A 26,008-nucleotide genomic window follows, 5' to 3' on the forward strand; every position below is an offset into this window, starting at 1 on the left:
ATATTACAGACACAATTTAAAACCATAGTTTCAATTGTTAAGTGCCCCAAAAAAAAGTCCAATCGAAATAGTCCATGGTTTATCAATTAACACATGCAATGATCACGGCACATAAACAAGAATTTGGATATGATTGTCTGATTAGTATCATATGTGAAAGAAAAATTAAAATATTCACATCAAAATAATGGAAGAAACTTATCAACTTGATCTGCTGAAACAATTGACCCATATTCTTTTAAAAAATATATATAATATATGAATCAAACATTATAAATAGACTTATGGATAAATCTACCACGTCTCAGGTATATTAGTCTACAACAATGAGGACTAATTTTGAGAACTACAAACATAAAATACAAAAAATAAAAAAAGGATTATAATATAAGTAGAAAAGGATCATCATACCTGAGGAAAAATCAAATCGGCTTCAACACAAAGAAATAAACCAAAGGATATAGATGAGATTTGAAATATATACTAGGAAAAAATATATATTTGATCAAAGATATTATATATTAAATGGGTTTAATTTATACTATATAAAGAGGATAAAAAAGTCGTGTGACTTTTCCCTTTTCAATTTTACCATTTATATTTATCAAAAATATTTTTTTATGGTGTTCACATTCTAGTTGTCACGAGAAATTAAAGGGTACTATTAATCTAGATTTTGACTCATAATCATTTTTTTTTTTATAGATAGAGAAATTGGCAAAACCATTGAAACTCATACACCTTAATAGATCAGGTGTCAAGGCCCGATCAAGGCCTTCTGCTTAATATTATTTCTTTGAATTTTACGCCCCCTTTATTTTATTTTTATCTCTTTATTATTCTTTACCAATTAAAGAACTTGCATTTTAAAAATAATAGGAAAACAAAATAATTTCTATAGTTTTTATCTATAAAATTTGAAAGATGAACATGCTTGTTTGTAATAATTATAGTAAAAAATGGTTGTACTATAAAATTCTTTTACAAAATTTGTTTTTGGTAGAATGACAAAGGAAAAAAGAAAAACCCACAAATAAGGCTTAATTTGGGGCATCAAGTCTCGAGACTAACTCCAACTCCGAAGCAGGAGTGTGCCAAAATATCACATTTAATCTTGAAAAACGGCCGATCTTGGCCAAAAAATTTCGCGCAGCAGTTTTTGGAAGGCCGGCAAAACCATTGAAACTCATACACCTTGAAAAGCACCCTCTTCCATAAGGCTTCATCCTCCTTAATAAATGGAGATTGAGGCTTATTAAGGAGGATGGAGCCTTATGGAAGAGGGTGCTTGAGGATAAATACGGGGAGAGAGTCGGTACTTTGGGGGAAGTGGGTGGAGAGATTTTGCCTAATTTTGCTTCGAATTGGTGGAAGGATGTGATGGTGTGTATTGGTTCAAAACGGAGGTGATGAAAAAGATGGGAAATGGCATGGGAACTAGTTTTTGGAAGGATAAATGGCTTTCCGAAGGTGTTCTTCGTGATCTCTTTCCGAGGCTCTTAGTGATTTGGAATAAAAAGAACATTAGGGTGGGGGAGCTGTGGAATAGTAGGGACGATGTGAGGAGTTGGACGCTCACATAGGGATCTCTTTGTGTGGGAAAGGGAGGTTCTTCAAATTTTGTTGAGGGAGTGTTTTCGGTTAATTCTGGCTATAAGATGCCTGAGGGGTTGTGCTCATTTAATTCTGATTGGTTTTTACCTGAATTATTTAAATATGAGGGGGCATATGAAGTGTTCGAATTGTATAATCCAAAACAAATAAGAAGCACGCCCTATACATTAGGTGTTTTGGATTTGACGATTTGAACTATTATTGTGATCGGATTGCATAATCCAAATTTGTTAAAAACTTATTTTCACCAAAAAGCAAAGGTGAAAACTCATTTCGAATTCTATAATCCAAAAATCCTTCAGAGTAAAGTTATTTTCAACTTGTTAAGAAAGTTTAAAATGGAAATGTTACCTTAAAAATTTTGTGGATTCAAAACAGTAAAAAGTAACTTTTTCAACATAACTTTTATCAATCATTTCTAGTTTTAAATCTTTAACAAGTGTCAAACATGACCCATTTTTTAATATTTGATTGATGAATTAGGGTGTAAAAGATATTTAAGGGCAATTGTTAGCCACTTTTAACATTAGGTGTTTTCATTTTCCCTTTCACTATCCCACTTTTATTTTTGCCATTCGAAAAAAAAAAAAATAACTCATTCGTTTTCCAAACAGACTTGACCCTAATTCAATTATCTCTTTCATTTTCAACTTTTTTTTAGATGTTTTCGTTCGACTTGGTTTGGTTCATTCTGGATATAAATGTTGAGCCAATTTTACATGTTAATTATTGATATAAAGCTAAATCTACCACAGAACATTCAATCAATGGTTAGTTATGATTGTTGAATTTGAAACTTCATTTTGGATATAATTGTTGAGCCATTTTTACATGTTATTTTCCCATTCTATCAATTATTGTATCATGATGTATGTGTCTCCTTGTCTTCTCAACAAGGCTCATCCTAATTACATTTTGTATCATTACACCTTTCTATCTCCAATATTCTTCAATATCAAATGAACTTTGTGGAGCTCTCATAATTACAGTAAGGAAAACTTCAATGCCTTTTTTTTTTCCTTTTTTTTGGGAGAATTGTCAAATGCCAAAGAATTTAGAAACAGAGAGAGAGGATATGTTATAATTTAATTCAAACCGATATATTTAGGAATATAGTGAATAGAAAATACAATCATGATCGATGTATTGAAGTTTAAACTGGTATATCGTTTAATTAGAACTTCACCAAACTTTTCCAAAATACTTTATTTCCAACATAAATATAACAATAAAAAATACTTTAATTAAAATGTTTGATATATATAGAAGATATCACTCATACAATCAAATAAAAATCAGAACAATAAAAACTTAAAAAGTATAAAACAATACGAGGAAGCCATATAAATTAAGATTTCTCTTATACTTGTGATAATAAATCTACAACTCAATTGATAGCGGCAAAACAATAACATGCAGTTACCGGAGTTCAGTTACTAAGTTATTTGACCAAAGAAAATATAACATAGGCAACTTGGCAATCCAAATTGCAATGAAAAGAACCAAAACATTCAACTTGATGATAAAATGTTAAATTCTAATAAGTATTGTCATAAACCTTGAGAACTAAAACTTGAAATTTTGATGCAAGGAAAAAAGAAATTGAAATTTAATCTAGTTGACAAAAGCAACTACTCTTTTATTCCTCCAATTGGAAGAATGTTTTTCTTATATAACACTACTTGAGAAAAATCATGATATGGATGTAATTTAACACCAATGTTCTGAATTACTCCGGTAGTCAAATCAAGATAGGCTAGTTCATCATCATCTTTTTTAAAAAATATATCACCCTTCTCCCCTGCTCCAATAAACCGCTTAATGTCAGATAAGGGTCCAACATCGAAGAGCTTAATCCATGATTCATTGACCCCGGGCTCACCCAACATTGATATTGATATGTGGAAAGAAGTGGTCTTTACATAACGGGAGATCATAATTACATGCCCATTTAACACCGCCAAGTCTCTATCAACCCATTTTAAATTAAACAATTCTGAGGGAATGAGAGCGGTAACAGACACTTCAGTGCTCAAGTTAAATGATACCACATATGTTTCAGAATCTGTTATTCCCAACCAATGGCACACTCCATCCAAGTGAACTCCAACACCTACCTTACTCCAACAACAGTTTGGCATATCAACATTGATTGCATCCCAATAGTTACCTTTTAAACTATATATTTCCCAAGAGGGGCCATCCCAAAGAGTATCAAGCTTTCCATGATAATCAACATATCGAATAATCTTATAATCATCACTAACATTGTCATAACCGAATCCATGAATAGTATAGGTAATGTCTCTATCATCATAAAATCCGTCAATAACACAATAATCGTGGTCCTCAGCAACAATATGTAATTCATCGGTAGCGGGATTCCACAATACAACAGTTGAATGACTATCAATGTTATCGTAGATACAAATAGTGCCGTTAACAGATGAACATGCAATAAAAGGAAGAGGATAATTATATCCTCCAGGGTCTCGAATAAAAGGACGTGGCCAGTTCAATGGCAGTTTGTTCTCAATTCTCTTTCCAGAAATCAAATACAACTCCCTTTCCCAATTGCTATTCTTATGGCTTAGCAGGAAACATGGTTCATCGTACAATGAATTATATTTGGAAACCATATTATTGTAAAACATGTTCACAAAATAAGGGTTTTCAAATAAAAGAGTCCAATGTTTGTTTATACAAGTAAACCGCTTCACAGATTTTAAAGGTAGTTTCGAAAGAATAGAGAAGACGATATATTCAAGAACATAGATATTAACCTTTTCGTTGGACGCAGCCATCGATTGATATCTCAAACTTCTGATCAATAACGCGAGTGCCGAGTGGAAAGCTGAGCAAACAAAACGGAACGGTGGGTTACGAAATTTGTCCAAGGCGTCTTTAAATATCTTAACCTAAATTTGTTAAAAAACATAGGCCATGTATATTACACTAATTAGGTCAAATATAAAATTATATCTATAGATACAATATACAAAGAAAATACAACAATTTTGGTTGACTTATTTTGTTGTGTCGTTCAAAAACACAAGAATTTATATTATGTTTGTTATATTATTGATAACAATAAAAAAGATAAGTATAGTTTGTTATAATATAAAAGTGAAAAATTTACATTATTTGCTATTTGTATCTATATCTTTACTATTTATAAAGAAAATAACTCCTCTTAAAATTAAAAAAATAAAGAAAATAACCCCCTTTTAGCTCGTTTGGGTTCTTGTCAAAAAATAAATAAATTCTTTTGGGTTGACTTTTTCTCTTTTCAAAAAGGCCCTAAACTTTTAATACAAATAACACATGTAACAAATAGATAAGAAAAAATTTAAATATTAAAAAAATATAACAAAATTAAAATTAAAATTTGTTATAATTTAAGATTGTTAGTTTATTTTGTTATAATTTAAAAGCAACAAACATTTATAATTTTACTTTTAATCAAAATTAAAATTTTATAAAAAATAACTTTTTATAATTTTTAAACGTTAGCGCAATAAAAAAACGGAAAGACGGGCACTTTGTGGGGATTTTGGGCTAGCTTTTTTGTTTTTGCTATTATACCCTTATACAATTTTTTTCTTTCATTAATATTAATGTTATATTGTTGGTGTTATTGAAAAGATAAAAATATTTGTTATATTATTGTTGTCATTGAAAAAGATAAATATGATTTGTTGAATTTGTTACATTTGAAAGTCACAAATATCTATACTTATAATTTTAATCTATATAATTTATTTATTTTATATAAAATATCATTTGCAATTTACTCGCAATTTTTTTATTAAATATCATTGATAATCTACACGCATTAATACAATAAAAGAGCGGAAAGACGAGCATGTGATTGCCCGTTTTTCTAATAGTACCTATAATTTAAATCAAAGTTTTATAAAATTATTATTCGTGATTTTCACGCGTTATCGCATCGTGCCCGTTTGAACGCTACTTTTAAATAACATTGATATGTATAAACATTGTATAATATATGCAAGCCTCAAGGTTCAAACCCTGACATCCCACTTAGTCACCTTAAAATGGTGAATTTCTAACCAATAAGGTCCTTAATTCAACATTTATTTTCTGTTATTTGCATTTTTGCCTACATTCAATTAAATGTTTTATTTTTCCAAACACACAATTTAATGAGACTTTTTTACTTGTTACGATTTGGTGTACTTGCCAATTCGTCCATCATTCGCATACCTTTATTTTTCCTTTTAATAAAAATACTTTAATTGGGCTTCTGTGTGACTGTCATTGATTTATTTGTGTTGTGCATTCTTTTAGTTATGTTGTCCATGTGATATTCTCTTGATAGGTTCAAGTTTCTTCACGATATATGTTTTGTGTCGAAAAGAATCAAGCAGTTTGGAGATAAAAAAAATTATCGTATAGTTTGTTTACTTTTTTGGTGGTGGCCGGGGTTTTGAATCCCGGACCTTGCATATTTTCTAACCAACTGAGCTAAGCTCACGAGGACGTATAGTTTTTTTATTAAGTGCAACGAAGTGTGCTTTTGTTTTTTATATTCTATGTACACATATAACTTGATAACTTGACTAGATTATTATATTTACAACTGTACTTAGGTTTTTTTACCTACTTAACATATATGTAGCCGTGGAAATCGTTTTCAACTTATTAAACTTCCTCTATATGTTTGTAATTCTCAAGATTTCCCACACTGTCTAATGAACTTTTGAAAAGAAAATACTAATGATAACTGACAAGTAAAAAAATCAAGTAATGTTCTATTTAGTCTGCAGACTACAAGAAACTTGCCTTTTAGTGACAGCCGAAAACCATAGGTAGATGTTCTTTTACCGTAGGTATAACCCCAAATACCTATACCTACGGTAGTGTTTTCGAGGACAAAAATGTACCTATTCCTACGGAATTTAATTTCGTCCATAGGACAAAACGTTTGGGTTTGACCTACGGATTTCAGCCGTAGGTATAGAGCTTATCGAGAACAAAAATAATTTATAGTGTTCTATAATATATCTGGTGTTTATTTTTTACAATACTAACATATTTGATCATAAACAATTGTTTTCATATAGTGAGGGAAGGCTGCATGAATTCTATGCAAGAGGGTTTGGTTTTCAAGCTTCTCCTCTTGTGATATTGCGTGATCCAAAACAAAATGAGATTGAGTTAGTTGTGGAAAATGAGGCATGGGAAAGTTGATTTTGTTGACAGTTGGGCTGTTTTGAAGAATTTTTGCGGGATTTTGGTTGGTTCTTGGACCACTGTCATTTTTGCAAATCGACGCTTTTTTTCTTAATAATCGACGCTGTTTTGAACTTTGCGATGTCGTTCTTTTTCCTTGTTCTACTCACGCATCACAAGGTCCTTTTTGTGGCGTTTTCTTTTGATTTACAACTCAGTTTTGTTATTGATGATTTTTCTTAATATCAATTAATTAAGAATTTCAAATTATTTTGCTCCCAACATGGATGAGTTTTTGCTATCTTTTTCCTTTGTATTTTGATTAATACCAAACTGGACGAGTACAGTTGATTGTTTCTTTATATTGCATATTGTTCATGCACTTTTCTAAACACAGTTGTTGGTGTTTTCTTGATATTACATATTCTTCACTTTTCTAAACGCAGTTAGTTCAATTCTAGCAAACCTAATAAAGCACAGTCTTCTTGCATAACTATAATCAACCTACGATTAAACTTTCTATTATTGGTCCAAAGTGTTTCAAACAATTTTTAATTGGAAGACCTTTCTTCAATGGTAGGAAAGACACTCAATTCAAATATATCCTCACTAAAGTCTGCAAACATCACAAACATTTTTGATTATTTATTATACAAATATAATTTTGTAACACTTATTGTGTTTCTCCAACGATGTCTCCGATGGATGTATTTTTTTGTGCCGGATCAGTTGTAACATCCTCAACCCTGGCTTCGCCGTCACCGGAGCCTAGCATCCTTGAACAATTTAGTGTGCACAACCGTTGCGTTTCTCACTTTCGGGTGAGTTTCAGTCCTTCCTTCCTTCTGGACAACAGCAGCATCCGACCCAGGCCCTCCCCAACCTCCGCTCCAACTCCTCCACATCCCTCGCCTCATTGAACTTCACAAAACCAAACCTCTTCCCCCATCTGTTCCACTTCTTAGGGATGAACATCTCCCCTACCCTTCAAAACAAGCAAGTTTTCCACGGCTCAAAGGTTTTTACTTCCTCATAAAAGTTGGTAAAAATCAAAGTGGTTGTTGTTTGGTCAAGGTGGTGGAAATAGGTAATCTATGGTGGTGAATTTCTCACTCTGTCACTTTCAAAACCCTTAGTGGAGCCACCCACTTCCAAAGTTTCTCTCTCTTGATTCCCTCTCATGGTTTATTGTTGTTGTTGTAGAATCATGTATGTGCTTCCTTATGAAGTCATCCCCATAAAGCTTGGTTGATGTTGTTGTCGACTCCTTATAATGTCATTGACTAACTTCACAAACATGGAATCTCATGTGCATGTTGAAAAAAATATCTCAATCAAGAAGATGTCAGAATTTGATACTTAGTTTTTCTTTTAAAGATTTTATATGAAGAGTTACTGCAGAGAGCTAAGCAGAAAGAAGCTAAGAAATGCCAACGCCTTGCTAATGACTATACTAACATCGTTCTATTAAATTTCTTGCTAGACTGTTTGTTTTTTAGAAGAGGACTTGCTAGACTTTTTGTTACTATGTAATATTACAATTAATACTTGAAAAATAATTTATAATTGTACTGGTAATTGTGATTTAGGTGCAATTACTAGCTTTTTTATTTAAAAAAATTGACCGGCAGTTTAAACTACTAGTTTCCACACATATTTTTTGAAAGAATGTAAATTATGACGGCTGAAACCTAAAATACACCAGAACCATAAAATAGAGTTCTCCTCAACAAGGCTCATCCTGATTACGTTTTGTATTAATCTCCAGTATTCATCAATATCAAATCAACTTTGCGGAGCTCTCATAATTACAGTAAGGAAAACATCAATGCCTTTTTTTTTTCTTTCTTTTTTTGGGAGAATTATCAAATGCCAAAGAATTTAGAAATAGGGAGAGGATCATATATTATAATTTAATTCAAACCGATATATTTAGGAATATAGTGCATAGAAAATACGAGCAAGATGTATTGAAGTTTAAACTGGTATATAGTTTAATTAGAACACCACCAAAAGTTTCCAAAATAATTTTATTTTTCCAACATAAATAGAAAAGATAGCAGAGAAGATATATATAGTTTGATATATATACAGAGAAGATATCACTCATTCAATCAAAATAGAAATCAGAACCATAAAAACTATATAGAACAATACGAGGATACTATAGAAATTAAGATTTCACTTATACTTGATAACAAATATAACAGATAGTTCTATATGAAAATCTCGGTGATAACTGCAACGACAATAATATTTAGGGGTCGGGGTTAGAATTCCAGATTATTCACTTCGCCACACTTCAAATGTTTGAGTCCATGCTGGTCAATCTATAAAAAAATATAACATAGCCAACTGATAATCTGAATTTCATTTAAAAGAACCAAATCATTCAATTTGATGATAAAATGTTAAATCCTAATAAGTATTCTCATAAACCTTGAGAATTAAAACTAGACATTAAATCTAGTTGACAAAAGCAACTAATTTTGGATTCCTCCGATTGGAGGAATTTTTTTCTTATAAAATACTACTTGAGAACAAGATGAGTTTACTTTAACACCAATGTTTTGAATTACTCCAGTATTTAAATCAAAATATGCGAGTTCATCATCAGCTTTTTTTAAAAATATATCGGCCTTCCTCCCTGCTCCAATAAACCCCTTAATGTCAGATAAGGGTCCAACATCGAAGAGCTTAATCCATGATTCATTGACCCCGGGCTCACCCAACATTGATATTGATATGTGGAAAGAAGTGGTCTTCACATAACGGGAGATCATAATTACATGCCCATTTAACACCGCCAAGTCTCTATTAACATGTTGTTGATCTAGATCATGCAATTCTGAGGGCAGTAGAGTGGTAACAGGTACTTCAGTGCTCAAGTTAAATGATACCACATATGTTTCACAATCTTCTTTGCTCCACCAATGGCACACTCCATCCAAGTGAACCCCAGCACCTACCGAACTCCAAAAACGATGTCGCATATCAACATAAAGTGTCTCCCAAAAGTTACTCTCTAAACTATATATTTCCCAATAGGGGCCTTGCCAAAGAGTGTCAAGCTTTCCATGATAATCAACATATCGAATAATCTTATAATCATCGCTAACATTGTCATAACCGAATCCATGAACAGTATAGGTAATGTCTCTATCATCAGAAAAGTCGGAAATAACATAATAATCGTGGTCCTTAGGAACAATATGTAATTCATCGGTAGCGGGATTCCACAATACAATAGTTGGATGATAATCATTTTCATCGTATATACAAAGAGTGCCATTAACAGAAGAAGATGCAATAAAAGGCTGATAGTAATTATATCCAGGGTTTTGATTAAAAGGATGTGGCCAGTTCAATGGCACTTTGTTCTCAATTCTCTTTCCAGAAATCAAATACAACTTACTTTCCAAATTGCTACTCTCATGGTTTAGGAGGAAACATGGTTCATCGTACAATGAATTATATTTGGAAACCATATTTTTGTAAAACATGTTCACAAAATAAGGATTTTCAAATAAAAGAGTGTAAAGTTTGTTTACACAAGTAAACCGTTTCACAGATTTCAAAGGTAGTTTTGAAAGAATAGAGAAGACGATATCTTCAGGAACATAGATACTAACCTTTTCATTCATCGCAGCCATGGATTGATTTCTCAAACTTCTGAGCAATAACGCGAGTGCTGTGTGGAAAGCAGAGCAAATAAAACGGAACAGTGGGTTACGAAATTTGTCCAAGGCGTGTTTAAATATCTTAACCTAAATTTGTTAAAAAAAATAGGCCATGTATATTAAAAATAGGGTTACGAACTTTTGGGAAAATTACCCGATTGACGAGCCACCAATTTGAAAATACACCAACCGGGTCAAACATAGGCCATGTATATTACACTAATTAGGTCAAATAGAAAATTATATCTATAGATACTATATGCAAAGAAAATACACCTTCCGGTCCTTTTTACAAGAAACGCTTAACTTTATATGTACATTGAATAACTCATGTATTTACTTTACCAAATACATAAATTATTCAATGTATCTAAAAAGTCAATCGTCTTTCATAAATAGGACCGGAGGGAGTACAACAAATTAGGTTGACTTATTTTGTTGGTGTAGTTAGAAAAGGCAAGAATTTATATTATGGTCGTTATATTGTTGATAACAATGAAAAAGATAAGTATAATTTGTTACAATATAAGAGTGAAAAATTTGTGTTGGTGTAGTTCGAAAAGACGAGAATTTATATTGTGTTTGTTATATTGTTGATAACAATGAAAAATATAATTATAGTTTGTTACAATCACATTATTTTCTATCTATATCTATACTATATATATAGAAAATAACCTACTTCAGCTCTTTTGGGTTGGCTTTTTCTCTTTTCAAAAATGCCCTTAATTTTCAATACAAATAACACATGTAATAAATAGATAAGAATAAATTTAAATATTAAAAAAAATATAACAAACATGATATGAATATATATATATATATATATATATATATATATATATGTTCTATTTTTTTTCCTTTATCATTTAAAAAGTGTAACAAACTATATGAGTTTATACTTACTTTATATAAAGAAGAAAATATGAGATTTTGGACTGACTTTTTCATTATTTCAATTATAGCCTTAAACAAATAACGATTGTTGTTGGTGTCATTACAAAAATAAGAATTTAGACTATATATTTGTTAGCCTGAAATTTTGACAGGCTCGTTTAATATGGTCAACATTTGTTTGACCTTTTACTTTGCAGGAATCGAAGACTTTCTCATTTCTAGGTTTAGGATTTCGACAAGATAACAAGCCAGAGCGCATAACATGGAGTTCGATAGAACAAAGATCGCGTCGAAGTCAAGTAATGAAGGCGGTAAAGCACGATTTCAAACTTGGAAACGGTTTCCTTATTGGAAACGTGGGGCAAGCGGTTGCCCAAGATGGAGGAGGTGTTGGTCATGGATTAGTGGTTCACCAATCAGTTATTTTAGTATAAATAAGTGTTTCCAAGCCGGAAAATGGGTCGTAAATCATTTATAGAATTCTACAACACTCAAACTACCGGCGTCTAAGGAAACGAGTTATACAGAATGTATGTAAACTGATTTGTATACCACCTTTATTTTAATGTAATGCATTATACCTTTCCTTTAAGTTTACGTGCTTAAAGTCTTTATCTTTTCTTTTTTTACTTTATATTGCTTTTGTTCGCAATCTCAAACCTATCGAGAGACGGTGCCTTTTGTTTAGAAACCCGTCCTGCTCTCTAAGTAACCTGAGTGCATCTCGTGGCTCTTTTTTAAAACCTTTTTTCGATCAAAACCTTTGCACAACATGCTCCTGAGATCTCTAGTTCGGTCTCACTTGTAATAATCAGAACTAGCCTGTAGTTTGCCAAAAACACAGGCAAACAAATTGGCACGTACGGTGGGATGTTTTTCAAATAACTTTTTCAAAATCCATCTCCCTGGTGAGATCCGTTTTTAGGATTTCGTTACTATTTCTGGGTAACTTTATTGCTAAAAACAACAAATTGTTTGTGTATGCATTTGAGAAGTGGTAAATCGATGGCTCGTGCCAGTTCATCCTCTTCACAATCATCTTCACAAGCACAATCTTTACAAGCGACTTCTCCTTTAGGAGATTTAAACGTGTCGAACCATGTGGGGGCTGTAACACCCCGTTTTCCCAATATACAAAATTCTTAAACATTTATCAGAGTAAAAACCATAAACGGGATATCACAAAGAAACGTAATCCAAAAACAGTTAAATAATAATTTAACTTCCACATAAAATCTTAACATAGCAGCGGAATATTAGTTCAGAAGTCATAAATCAGTTTGGCACGCAGGCCCCAATAAAGTATCTCAAAAGAGTTAAATCAACTTAACAAAACATAATAATTGTTCAACATCATAAAACATAAACATGATAGTCACGTAAGAGAATGAAGCATGTTATAACATTAAACCCCATCCCGTTACGTATCAGAGCGACCTAGACGACACAGTGAAGGCAAGGCCAACTCACGAAAGCAAACTGCACACTAAGCACGATCACCTGCAAGTTACCCATACGAAGGGCAACATTTTCAAGCAGAAGGGGTGAGATTTCATAATCAAATAACATTAATCAATGTAATTGCGAATCATAAATTAACATCATAATCATTCCTTAAATAACATTGCATAATTGCTAAACAGTTATAACATAATCATATATCCAATTATCATGAACAAAATCACATAAATGATAAACACTTATCACGTAATCACGTATTCAATCATCATCAACAAGGCCTCTTAATCATGACAATGTGACAATGCTCTTAGACTCCTTATATGCATGTGGTACCAATCGTCATCATAAGTATTAATATACTTTAATCGTGCGGAGGACAAAGCTCCTATAAAACGTGCGGAGGACAAAGCTCCTAATATTCATGGTGAGGACTAAGCTCAATGAGATGCTATGCATGGACACTTATGAACAAAACATCGTAATCAACATATCAACATGCATCCAATAATTTGGAGCTAACTTCATCATATACTTATGCACTTAGTTAAATAACGGAAGCAGCATAAACAGGTCACATAAACGAGTTGATATCATTATATCAATAGCACATAAATTGCATCATTATCAAGCTTTCATATCTTGCATGAATATACAATACATTAGTTCATGTCCAATTAATATCAACATAACTTAAACAACTCTACAGACTGCATTAAACGTCATCATTAGGTCTTATTACTAGTTAGGGGTTCACTCTAGATCAACACGTGCGACACAGATCGCACAAACACACAAGCAACTGCATCCTGGCTGTGCTCGCGAGGCGAGAGTTCTTACTCGCCATGGCGAGTACCACTCAACTCCCAAAATAAACTTGTTCTGGGTTCCCTCTGATCTTACATTCATTCCTAATCAATACTAGGTATGTTCAGGTTGTAACACCCCGTTTTCCCAACGTGAAAATTTCATTTATTTAATCAGAGTAATTAACAAAAACGGAATGTCACACTTCTTTTCTTAAAATCATAAACTGAATAAATAACTATTTATCCTTTAAAATTCAATAACAAAATCTTTAATACTTCGCAGCGGAATTTCTTCAATAACTAAAACAGTCTTTGGCACTAAAGCCTCTTTACAATTATGTCATAAAAATCTATTCTAAAAACATAGTCATAACTCTTCAGAAACAATACGTAAGGAATAGAAAGCAATAACAAATTCTCATCCCGTTACGTATCAGAGCACCTAAAGACACTTGAGCCACCACTTCTACTAATCATTAATACCTGCAAGTTACTCATACGAAGAGCAACATTTTCAAGCAGAAGGGGTGAGATTTCACAAAACAATAATATCAAGCATATAATTCAATAATTATATTTAACAACACAAATAACTTCATCTATTAGTAATAATAATTCTTCATGTAATAATTCTTAATAACTCAACCAACTTCTAATTATCATTTAACACATATTAACCAAATCGTAACAAACATAGATCATCATATCATAGTCATAGTTCATATATAGCATAACAACATCTTAATCCTAATTCATATACAACATAACAACATCATTAATTCATAACAATAATTATTCATCAAACATCTCATTATCAATTCATTAATAAAAGACAACTTATCAATTTAACATAAACATCATCAAGTACACTTAACAACTCATAGATATCATCATGTAATCATCATCACTAATAACTTTAAAACAACACAATATAATCATCTCTTATTAATAGTAATAATTATCTACATCATAACATAAACATCTTCTTATAATAATATAACAACAACGTAACATGATATTCACTTAATAATAATAATAATTATATATACATCATCTCGTCATAATATAATAATATAACAACAACATAACATGATATTCACTTAATAATAATAATAATTATATATACATCATCTCTTCATAATATAATAATATAACAACAACATATTCATCTTCTTGTATTAATATAACAACAACGTATTCATCATCTTATGAAAATATAATCAACACATACTAACACCAAAATCAACATCATAAATCTTCAACATAAACATCTTAAACAATATCATCTTAAACATCATAGCATCTTTGATAAACAATTACCAAGTAATCACAACATTCGATCATCATCAATAACATAACATAATATTCATTTAATAATATTAATCATATATAGAACAACATATTCATCACTTAATAGTAACAATTATACACAACATCATAACAACTTAACAATATCATAATCATTATCTTAAACAACATAGCAACGTAACAGTATCATAATCAACATGTTAAACAACATAGCAACATAACAATATCATAATCAATATCTTAAACAACGTAGCAACATAACAGTATCATAATCAACATGTTAAACAACATAGCAATATTTTAGTCAACATCATATAATTCACATCGTATAATCTTCGTAGGTACTTCTTTAACAACACATGGGTAGAACACAACTCGACAAACTCATGGATGATAATTCATCGACAACTTAACAACTCATGGATGATAATTCATCAACAACGACCTTGACTCGACATATGCGACAATGCAACTTAGACACTTATATGCATGTGGTACCAATCGTCATCATAAGTATTAATATACTTTTATCGTGCGGAGGACAAAGCTCCTAAAACGTGCGGAGGACAAAGCTCCTAATCGTGGTGAGGACAAAGCTCAATGAAATGCTATGCATGGACTCTTAACAACAAAACACCGTAATCATCGTAATCAACATATCATCATGCATCCAATAATTTGGAGCTAAACGTCATCATTTCATAATATATATATATATAGACATCATGCACTTAGTTAAATAACAGCAGTAGCACAGTCAAATCACACAACAATAGAGAGATATCAATATATCAATTGCAATTCACAACATAACAATATTAATGTGAAGCATCAACAACTTAAACATCAAACATCTTCCACATAAGGCATATAAATATTTCACATAACCAACAACAGCAACATAGGCGACACATAAACATCTCAGGATATAACAATATCAAATGATAATCAACAACAACTCATGTAACTTAGTTAAATAACAATAGCAGCATAATCAGATTATATCAACAGCTTAATACCAATTCATTTTCAACAACTTCCTGATCATTCAATAATAATTCAAGTAATGCAATCAATCAATAAATCACATTATAAACACTTAGCATTTCAATATAGCTTCACAATTCACAATCATTATCTTTAATAGGTCACACTATGTACCTAAAGTTCATTTCTAACCAATCCAAGCAACTCAAGTCTCACAATGCACTAAAAACACTCAATTCTGGAAGTGCTCGCGAGGCGAGAGCATCTGCTCGCCGTGGCGAGTACAAGCCAACTTTTCAACTAAGGTTGTTCTAGGTTCAATCTCGTTCCCATTCGTTCCCTAATCATTAGTAGGTATGTTCAGGCACTCAAAGGTACTCAAGGTCCAACTAAAAAGTCGAAATTACAAAATCCAACATGCTCTCTGCCTTAGCTCGCTATGGCGAGTAAGGTTGCTCGCAATGGCGAGCAATACCAAAAGAACTCGCGAGGCAAAGGGAAAGGGCTCGCGTGGCGAGCGATGAAGATCATCACTCGCGAGGCGAGGATCATAGCTCGCCGTGGCGAGCGATGAATCTAGGCTCGGACATGATGCACTTTCTACACGAAAATCATCATCTAACAAGGTTCTAAGCCTAATTTCAATTCCAGAAATCATCTAAATCATTATCTAAGGTCTAAGGACAGTTTCTACATCTTTTTAACAAGTTTCCACCGTTCATTCATTAATTCTACAATTTTAACCTACTTTTCAATTCCTCAAAAACTCATCCTACATCATGTTAAACCTAACCATTGATTCACATACTTAATAGAATTGCAAAGTTAGTCTCACCCTTACCTTAATTTGCAGAAACCGCAGCCCCTCTAGGTCTCTCCCTATTCTCTTGACTTTTTCTCCCTTTTCTCCAAAAGCAGTCGTACGTACGTTATGTTTTTCTAAACTAGGTCTCTCCTATTTATATAAATCTTTAACCTACTTATTTTTCTCTTAAATCCAAATATTAATATTCTATTCTAATATATACATATATATAAAATATTTCTATAACAATAATAAATAACAAATATATCTCTATAACATATATATATATTTCCATAACAAATCATTTATATTTCCATAGCAAATGACATATATTTCTACAACAAATCATACATATTTCTATGATAAATAACATTTATTTCTATAACAAATCATGTATATATTTCTATAACGAATCATATATATTTCTATGATAAATAACATTTATTTTATACTAATAAATATCAACATATAACATAACAAAATATCACTCATCAAAATAAATCATATAAATCACACAAATCATATAAGTATATTCTAAACTTATTTAAAATAATCAAATAATTAGAGAGGGCGTTACACAGGCACTCAAAGGCACTCAAGGTCTAACTAAAAAGGTCGAATCACGAAATATGACATGCTCTCTGCCTAAGCTCGCGAGGCGAGGAAGGGTTGCTCGCCATGGCGAGTTGCACCAAACAACTCGCGAGGCGAAGGGAAAGGGCTCGCGTGGCGAGCGATGAAGGTCATCACTCGCGAGGCGAGGATCATCACTCGCCGTGGCAAGCGATGAACAGAAGCACGGGCAGACTACGGGTTTTCTCAAAAATTCATCAAATAACATGGTTCAAACCTAATTTTGATCCCATAATCCATCCTAAACATGTTCCAAGGTTAAAGGACGGTTTCTACATCAATCTAAACAAGTTTTACCGTTTGATCATCAATTTTTAGGGTTTTGACCTAATTCCAAAACTTTTCTAAATCAATCCTAACTTTGTCAATTAATCATCAGAATTACAGCAATCAACGTTATTGAATTATTAGTCTCACCCTTACCTTGTATGAAGAAAATCGCAGCACTCTTCCTTGGTTTCTCTAAACTTGGCTTTTTCTCCTTTTTCTCCAAAACAGTCGTACGTACAATGTTTTTTCTAAAACTAGGTCTAACATTTATATACCTCTTCTTAATTACTTATCTTATCTCACTTTCTCCCCCAAAACTATCTAAAATATCAAAACAGCCCTTAACTAAATATTTTATATTAATTTCAAATCTTTATTTTATTTAACAATAAAATAATTCTCATATCCTTATCAAATCTTCCAAAACTCATAACTCATCACGTCATCGATCAAATCATCATAAATCATCAAAACATACCAAAATCATGCATATATTATATAATTATAATATAATCACCTAAACTCGATTAAATAAACTATTAAACGAAAGTGGGCGTTACAGGGGCAACTATGGCTATGCCAGTTTCGACGGAAATAGGAGTAACCGCTCCCTCAAACGTTTCTACGTTTGTTCCGATGACAAGACAAGAAATGGGAACCGTTATACCCCCATTCACTGTTTGTGTTCCTTCGACTACCAAGCCTGAAAGTTCTCCTCTAGTCAAGCATAGGCTTGATGATCGAAATACAAGTATGCAGAACCTTTCTAGGGAACAACTGTATGGTATGCCAACTCTGATGATGGCAAATGTACATAATAGTGCGTCTGCATTTGCAGACCAAGCAAACCCGTTCACAATGCACAACGTACATAGTCCCTCAAGTTCTAGCATATTTGGTCGGAATACTCTACCAACATTGACAACAGATTCGATGAATTTGTTAAGACAAAAAATGGATGAGAGTAACCACGAAATGATTAATTTGTTAACACAACAAATTGGTCATGTATTTAATCCTTTAATAAGGGACACAAACCGGAGTTACCAAGCCTTAACCACTCAAATGGGGAGGATAGCAGATTTCTTTGCACCCCCCAACCGGTTACACAAATCCAATATCAACAACTGTTGTGGCTGATCAAACCAATGGTTCAAAGGCCACATCATGTACCTCAACTGGTCGAACCAGTAATTTAGGGTCAACCTGAAGTGATCTTGGTGGATAGAAATAATAATGTCAATGAAGTTGTTAGGAATGTCCAACAACAAAACATAGGAGTGCATAACAATATAGCCAATTTGGTCGAAAATATAATGGCTCAAAATGGTTTAGATATTGGCCTACATATGCCAAACTTTGTTTCTCCTTTTCCGGAATTGGTATTACAATCTGAACTTCTTAGGGGTTATAAAATTCCTAAGTACACCAAGTTTGTAGGAGATACCAGTGAGTCCACTATCGAACATATCACAAGGTATTTGACAGAGGCAGGAGATCTAGAAAATGATGAGAATTTGAGGTTGAAATATTTTCCAAATTCTATAACAAAGAATGCCTTTACATGGTTCACTACTCTTGCACCTCATTCGATCCAAAGTTGGACCGAATTAGAAAGGTTATTCCATGGACAATTCTACATGGGCCAATCTAAGATAAATCTAAAAGAATTGACGAGTGTCAAGAGGAATTCCACTGAATCCATTTATGATTATCTCAATATATTTAGTTTATTAAAGGCAAGATGTTTCACTCAAGTGCCTGAACATGAGTTAGTCGAAGTGGCCGCTGGTGGTCTAGATTATTCCATTAGGAAGAAACTAGACACTCAACACTTGAGAGATATGGCTCAGTGTGCCGATAGAGTTTGACATGTCGAAAGACTAAGGGTTGAAAAAGCCAGAACTTAGAAACATTACAAAAGATAAAAGATTGCTTACTCCGGAACCACCACCTTTATTCATCTTCTCCGACAAGGTGGCTCACTCCGGCACGGTGGCCGGAGGTGGCACCACCGCGTCGGAGTTTCAAACATCCACCAAACTTAATTTTTTTTTTAATATTTGGATAGATCTAACACTGAAGTTTCAAAAAAACATTTTCATTTTTTAACCTATATTCGAACGAAAACGTGAGTAGACAAACAACATGGTACTGGAATTATGTTTGTAAACAAAGTTCCAGCCGAGAAATTTACCTTCAATTTTGAATCGCAGAACGTTGCTTCGTAAAGGAAAACTTCTTACACTTGCTGCTATGTTTCTCTTTCACGAGTCAGTCTCGGTCTCTATTCTTCTCCCCTTTTTTATTTCGAATGCTTGTGTTTTGAGTGGATGTTCTTTAGATCCGGAAAAAAATGATGAAATTGTTGTTATAGGCTCGGATTCGAGCTTGTAAATGACGGATTTGGCTCGGATTCGAGCTTGTGGTTGGTATAGTTTGTGTTTGTGATTCGAAATGTTACTGGAAATATGGTTTATGTAATTTGTGGTGGTTGAATGTTCATACTGTTCTTCATCATTTCTGGAAAAACTTTGGGGTTTGATCTAAAATTGAGAGAGAAATAATTTCGTGTTTGTGCAGTGATTGAGCTGCATGAATTTCTGACTCTGATGTGACTCTGACTATCTGGAAGACTGCAATAAATGCAGACCTTAAATAGTGACAAAACTAGGGTTTCTCTGATACATGGAATAGACCAAAATACCCCTCAAAGGGATCCAATGAATGGGACAGCAATGCACTAGAAACTTGGAGAAAAAGTTAGGACAAAGGACCAATTAAACTTTGCCATGTGGACAGGACTAAACTTGAAAATTAAGAGGACTAAAAAAATGGACTTTAAAAATAAAACAAAAGGAATATTATTTTAAAGAAAAAAACGTGACTTTGAATAAAACATTAATAAAAATGAAAACAACACTAAAAAAAAGTAAAAAAAAAAAAAAAAAAAAGTAAATAAAGAGCATTAAATAATAATAAAGATAAAATAAATGAATTAATAAAAAGTAAAATTGTCCTTTCGGAACCAAACGAGGTATTTTAAAATACCTCTCTGCCGAAATTTCGTCTGAGACGACAAAATTCCCGTCTTTAAAAGTACGAATAAAATTGATAAAAATAGAGAAAAGTAGTCAAAATTTGGAGTATGACATGTCCCATCACTTTTTTTAATGGCATTAGAACTTATCTTTTGGTTCCACTCATTAAATAAAGCAGGGCAACTTGGTTCTGGCAGCAATGTGAATTTCTGGCTTGATAAATGGTGTGGAGCACCTTTAGTTTCCCAACTGAACATCCCAGATAATCTGCACCCTCATCTAACTGCTAAGGTAAGTGATTTCATTGTAAACTCGCAGTGGAACATACCCTCATCAGTGCTAAACACTTTTCCTGAGGTGAAACATATTGTTGAACAAGTAATCATCTTCATCGAAGCTTATGATGACAAATTGATTTGGGAGAACACTACTAATGGAAACCTTTCTGCTAAGGATGCTTTTGAGTTCAAATATGGTATTGGACAAAACATCAGCTGGGCCAAAAAGGTGTGGAGTCATGATATCCCTCCATCAAAATCGCTGCTGGTATGGAGGTTGATGCATAATAGAATGCCTACAGATGAGAATTTGATGTCAACGGGTATTCATTCTCCCTCAATGTGCTCATCTTGCAATCTTCATAGGGAAACTTCTTTTCATCTATTCTTTGAATGCTCTTTTGCAATGCAACTCTGGAACTGGTTATTTGCCATTCTCAATATCTCAATTCAGTTCAACTCTTCAATGGATTTCTGGTCTCTATTAGACAGAAATTGGTCCCCGCAATGTAACTTGGTGATAAAAGCATGTATTATCAGCCTCATTAATACCATATGGCAAAGAATAAATATAATTAGATTCCAAGACAAATCCATGCACTGGAAGTCAGCCATTTCCAATATCATTGCTCAAACTTCTATTGCAGGAAACAACTCAATGGAAACGGCTAGAGGGGACATATTGGAATTTAGTATCATTAAAGCTTTCAAAGTCAACATCAAACCTCCTAGAGCTCCTACAATTAAAGAAGTGATATGATTTCCTCCTTTCTCTTCTTGGATTAAGGTAAACACTGATGGTGCGTCCACCAAAAATCCAAACAAAGCTTCTGCAAGGGGAATCTTCAGAAATTCAGATGACATTTGTGTAGGTTGTTTCACTCAATACCTAGGAGCTCATTCTGCTTTACATGCCGAGTTGGTGGCTACAATGACAGCGATTGAGATTGCTCATCTTAGAGGATTTCAGAATGTTTGGCTGGAGTCAGATTCTCAACTGGTCATTTTGGCTTTCAAGACAAACTCTACAATTACTTGGAGCCTAAGAAATAGATGGCATAACTGTCTTGTAAAACTGAGAAACATGAGATTAGTGGTGTCTCACATATATAGGGAAGGCAATGCTTGTGCTGACAGATTAGCTAACCTTGGCCTATCTTTAGGTTCTTTTGATTTATTTTGGTCTGATAGTGTCCCTGATTTCATTAGGGGAGAGTACACTAGGAATAGGCTGGGAATGCCCAACTTTAGATTCAACACCTTCTGAAAAACGTTTTGGCATAGTCCCCCTTTTCTTTCTTGTACTCTTTTTTTGGTTTATATATTGAATTATTGAATTTCAATTAAAAAAAATAATAAAGCAGGGATTTTTTTTTTGAAAAATAATAAAGCAGGATTATTCTACAATACTTTCCAAATGAAACAATTATTTTTTATACTCTTTGGATTGTGAAGTTCATAAAGGATAGATTTAGTGTTGCTAACTACTTTAAATATATGAATATATCTTCTATAATGTTGAGTTGATGAATTTAACTCTCAAATTTTATTTTGTTTATTTTATTTTAAAGTTTTAGTGTTGCTAATTAACTTCAGTAAATATATGATAGGTGATCATGCTTAAGTTTGTTTCTTCATGTTTATTTGTATTTTTTTTCAGCCGAGATTTTTGCATAATCACTTTCAAAATGACATGGTTTTATCCTTATTGTTTTTTCAGTCGATGATAAAGTTAACGTAGTCATTGAGATGGTTAATTATGATTTCATTGTCGATGTTTTATATGTTCCTATTAGCCAGACTAATAGAAGTTTCATAGTTAGTGGGCACTATATGTTATGTTTGTTAGTTCCTTCAAAAAAAATGTTATGTTTGTTAGTGTGCACTATTAGTTATATGGTATAACACTAACTTATTCTTCGATTTTTGTTGGTTGGACGCGTGCATCGCATGGGTCGATGTTCTAGTTGTAGTATAATTGAATGTTTACGAATGATTATACCTAGCTTAGAATGGAAGTAAATTGAATTAGGTGTAAATGTGAAAAGAGACGAACTTGGTGAAATATGAGGAAGAGACAGACTTATGGAATAATAAACTATGCCATGTTAACTTGTAAATGATGACATGTTGGTGATAAGATGATATAGGATGATGAAATAGGTTAATGGATAAATGAAAGAATCATTGATTAAGTAAGCTTAAGTGGCGAATCGTCCAAGACGTAGGTTGAATGAATGAAGTGGTGTTGCTCTATTGATGTGAATGATTATGTGTGATGATGAGTATACATTTATAAAGTGACGATGAAAAATGATGATGTTGACTAGTGACAATGAAAATATATTTGTATAAAGTGATGATGTTCATGACGTGTTATATTGTATGAATATATGCATTGTTGAGTCATATGTTCATGTATACATGGTCAAGTTTAAGTGAAGATGTTAAGTGACGATGAGTGACGATGGGATCAATCAGTAATAGAACTTCGAGATCCAAAAATGATACTGCATGTATGTAGAGTCGTGTCTAGAACATTGCATGCATATGTGTCTACTTGAGATTCGTATGTTTGATGAATTTGTATGATGTTGCGAAATTGCTAATTGTGATCATTTGGTGATTGATGGTGATGAAGTATTTCTACTTTACTTGGTGGTAATTGATGTTGCATAAACTTGTGATATCTTGTATCCATGGTTTGAGAATTTGATATGATTGTTAACTAAAAGGATATACACGGGAATATGATCTTGATTATTGAAGTGTATCATATGTATGTTGTTGGTGCCTTGAATCTATTTTTATGTTCATGATTTCCTTTGTTGAGTGTTTCTCACCCTTTTACGAGTTTCCGCCTACATCATTCTTTTGGGTGTTGTAGACATGCATATTCAAGACGTGTGATCGACATGAGTACCCAGGGATAGCTTGATGCTTCCTCACTTTTATGCTTGCTTTTGGAGTCTAGTTGTAGGCTCTGATTAGGATGTGTCAAGAGTTAATTTTTATTTCTTTTATGAATTCTATGCATTTGAGAAACTTTAATGTTTTATGGTAATGTATATTGAGATTTTGAGACAATGAGTTTATGAGGTTTGATGTTATAAATCCGCTATGATTATGAAAATTAATTATGCATGATTTTGGATTATTGAAGGCGTAACACCTTGAACCTTGTATTTATCTGTTGATTTATTATTAAATATTGCATGTGGGGTTTGAGGGTGTTACAAATAGCATCCTTCGTGCTCGCCTCCTTGGCCCCCGCCTTCCCTTTCTTGTTAACCGAAGATTTCTTTCCCCCCACATCCAGTGGTATCTCAGACAACCCCTCCTTTGAAGTATTTTCAGCCTTTCATTTTGGCTTCCTATGGACGACGCCAGAAGGGTCACTCTGAATATGTCCTTCAGAGTCCTTCTTAGCCTTAGCAACCTTCAAATATTGTTTCCGCTCTACAACAGTTATAGGGTTCATAGCCTCTGTAGGTATAAAGAAGCAAACAAGTACATAGATTAGAACAAGTAACAAAAAAAGAACAAGTAAAGCAAAGACAAGAGGAGCAAAGCTTAAACAAGAGATACTCACGCAAGTAAGTATCGAGCCCTACAAAATCCCCCTCATAATCCAAAATCTCTTGGATGTTCATAGTGAGCATCTTCTCCAAAAAAACAATCCACATATTTCTCATATACGCACAATGATAAACCACTTAATTATATAGTTTATATTAACTTTTTGGGTATAGTTTATTTCATTTCGTGTCATTATTAATTAGATAGTTATCTATTTTCCCTTATTTATATATATATGAGAAATTAGAAAAGAGAACTACAAAAAGAAAGAAATATGTTATATTATTTAGATTACAATCCATATATATCTATACTTATATGTCTATGTTTACTAGTATGTGTGTATGTACTTTCTTTTTCAATCAAAACAACTACAGGGGCACAATGTCATGTGATTATCTAACATGAGTGGTTGACAACTTGGCATATCACACTACATGAGATAAAGAGGCAGAATGGTATACAAATGATCAAAGGGCGGTCAATTAAACAAGGAAAAGCTAAGACTCTACATTGAATGATATAGATGACAAAATAAAAAGAAAGAAAATGAGAGAATAGAAGGGCAGAGGCGGCGATTTACTTGAAGGAGAAAGCTATAGATTTTGTATCTTCCAAAAACAAGTGGCTCTGCACACAATCATGAGAAATGAACAGAAAGCTAGCACAAGAAACAAAAAGGAAGACGGTGAAGGAAACCTTACTATGAAGTAATTTTGGGGTCGGTGTAAAATTGAGTTCTAAAGGGCTATATATAGAGCATTTCAAATGAACAGGAGAGATGACACATACACTACACGTTACAGAGAGGATTGGAATTGACAGAAGAGAACACGAGAGAGTTTGAAGATCTTGAAGTAGGGATTGAAGTTGGAGCAAAAATCTGCACTCTATTTTGGGTTATCTCTTACTCTAATTTCATGAATCCTATTTCAATTTTAGTGTTCTTGTTCATGGATAGCTAAATCATTTTCTAGGGTTTAGGTGGATCTTGCAAGTTTAGAGACCTTGTAATATTCTAGTTATTAATTTGAATTTCAGTTTTTATTCCAATCAAGTTTGTTCTATTGATTTTATTACATGATTAGGAATGACCAAACCTTTGCATGTTAACAATCAGTTAATTGATCAGCGATCGTACTGCAGTTAATTGGTGGACCTATAGGACAATTGAGACTAGAATTATTGCATGATCAAACCTTAATTTTAGTCTTCCAATCATTCAACCTTTTCGCGCTTTATGCTTTTCTTGGTTTCAACTCTTTGAATGACCAAACAAAGTGTTAATTTAAGAAAAAGAATATTAATCACGAATGACCAAACGGATTAATAGTTTTAGTAAAGGGATTGGTGATGAATAAAAATAAAGGAATTGAATTAGAACTAGACATTAGGGAATCGAAACTTGCAAGTGAAACCGTGACCCTAGACCTCTCTCTATTGATTTACA

General features: G+C 32.9%; 2 protein-coding genes across 2 annotated transcripts; both read right to left on the reverse strand.

Annotated features, from left to right (window-relative positions):
- Positions 1-3,245: 3,245 nt before the first annotated feature.
- Positions 3,246-4,418, reverse strand: LOC11445825 (putative F-box protein At3g16210). Its single transcript, XM_003596025.1, has one exon. The coding sequence runs from the start codon at positions 4,416-4,418 to the stop codon at positions 3,246-3,248; it is 1,173 nt and encodes a 390-aa protein (XP_003596073.1).
- A 4,878-nt stretch (positions 4,419-9,296) lies between these two features.
- On the reverse strand, positions 9,297-10,466 carry LOC11441783 (F-box/kelch-repeat protein At3g06240). The gene has a single exon (XM_003596027.1). It carries the CDS (start codon positions 10,464-10,466, stop codon positions 9,297-9,299), a length of 1,170 nt encoding a protein of 389 aa, XP_003596075.1.
- Between the last annotated feature and the right edge of the window lie 15,542 nt (positions 10,467-26,008).

This window comes from Medicago truncatula, chromosome 2, assembly GCF_003473485.1.
Source record: "Medicago truncatula cultivar Jemalong A17 chromosome 2, MtrunA17r5.0-ANR, whole genome shotgun sequence".
Lineage (NCBI taxonomy): Eukaryota > Viridiplantae > Streptophyta > Magnoliopsida > Fabales > Fabaceae > Medicago > Medicago truncatula.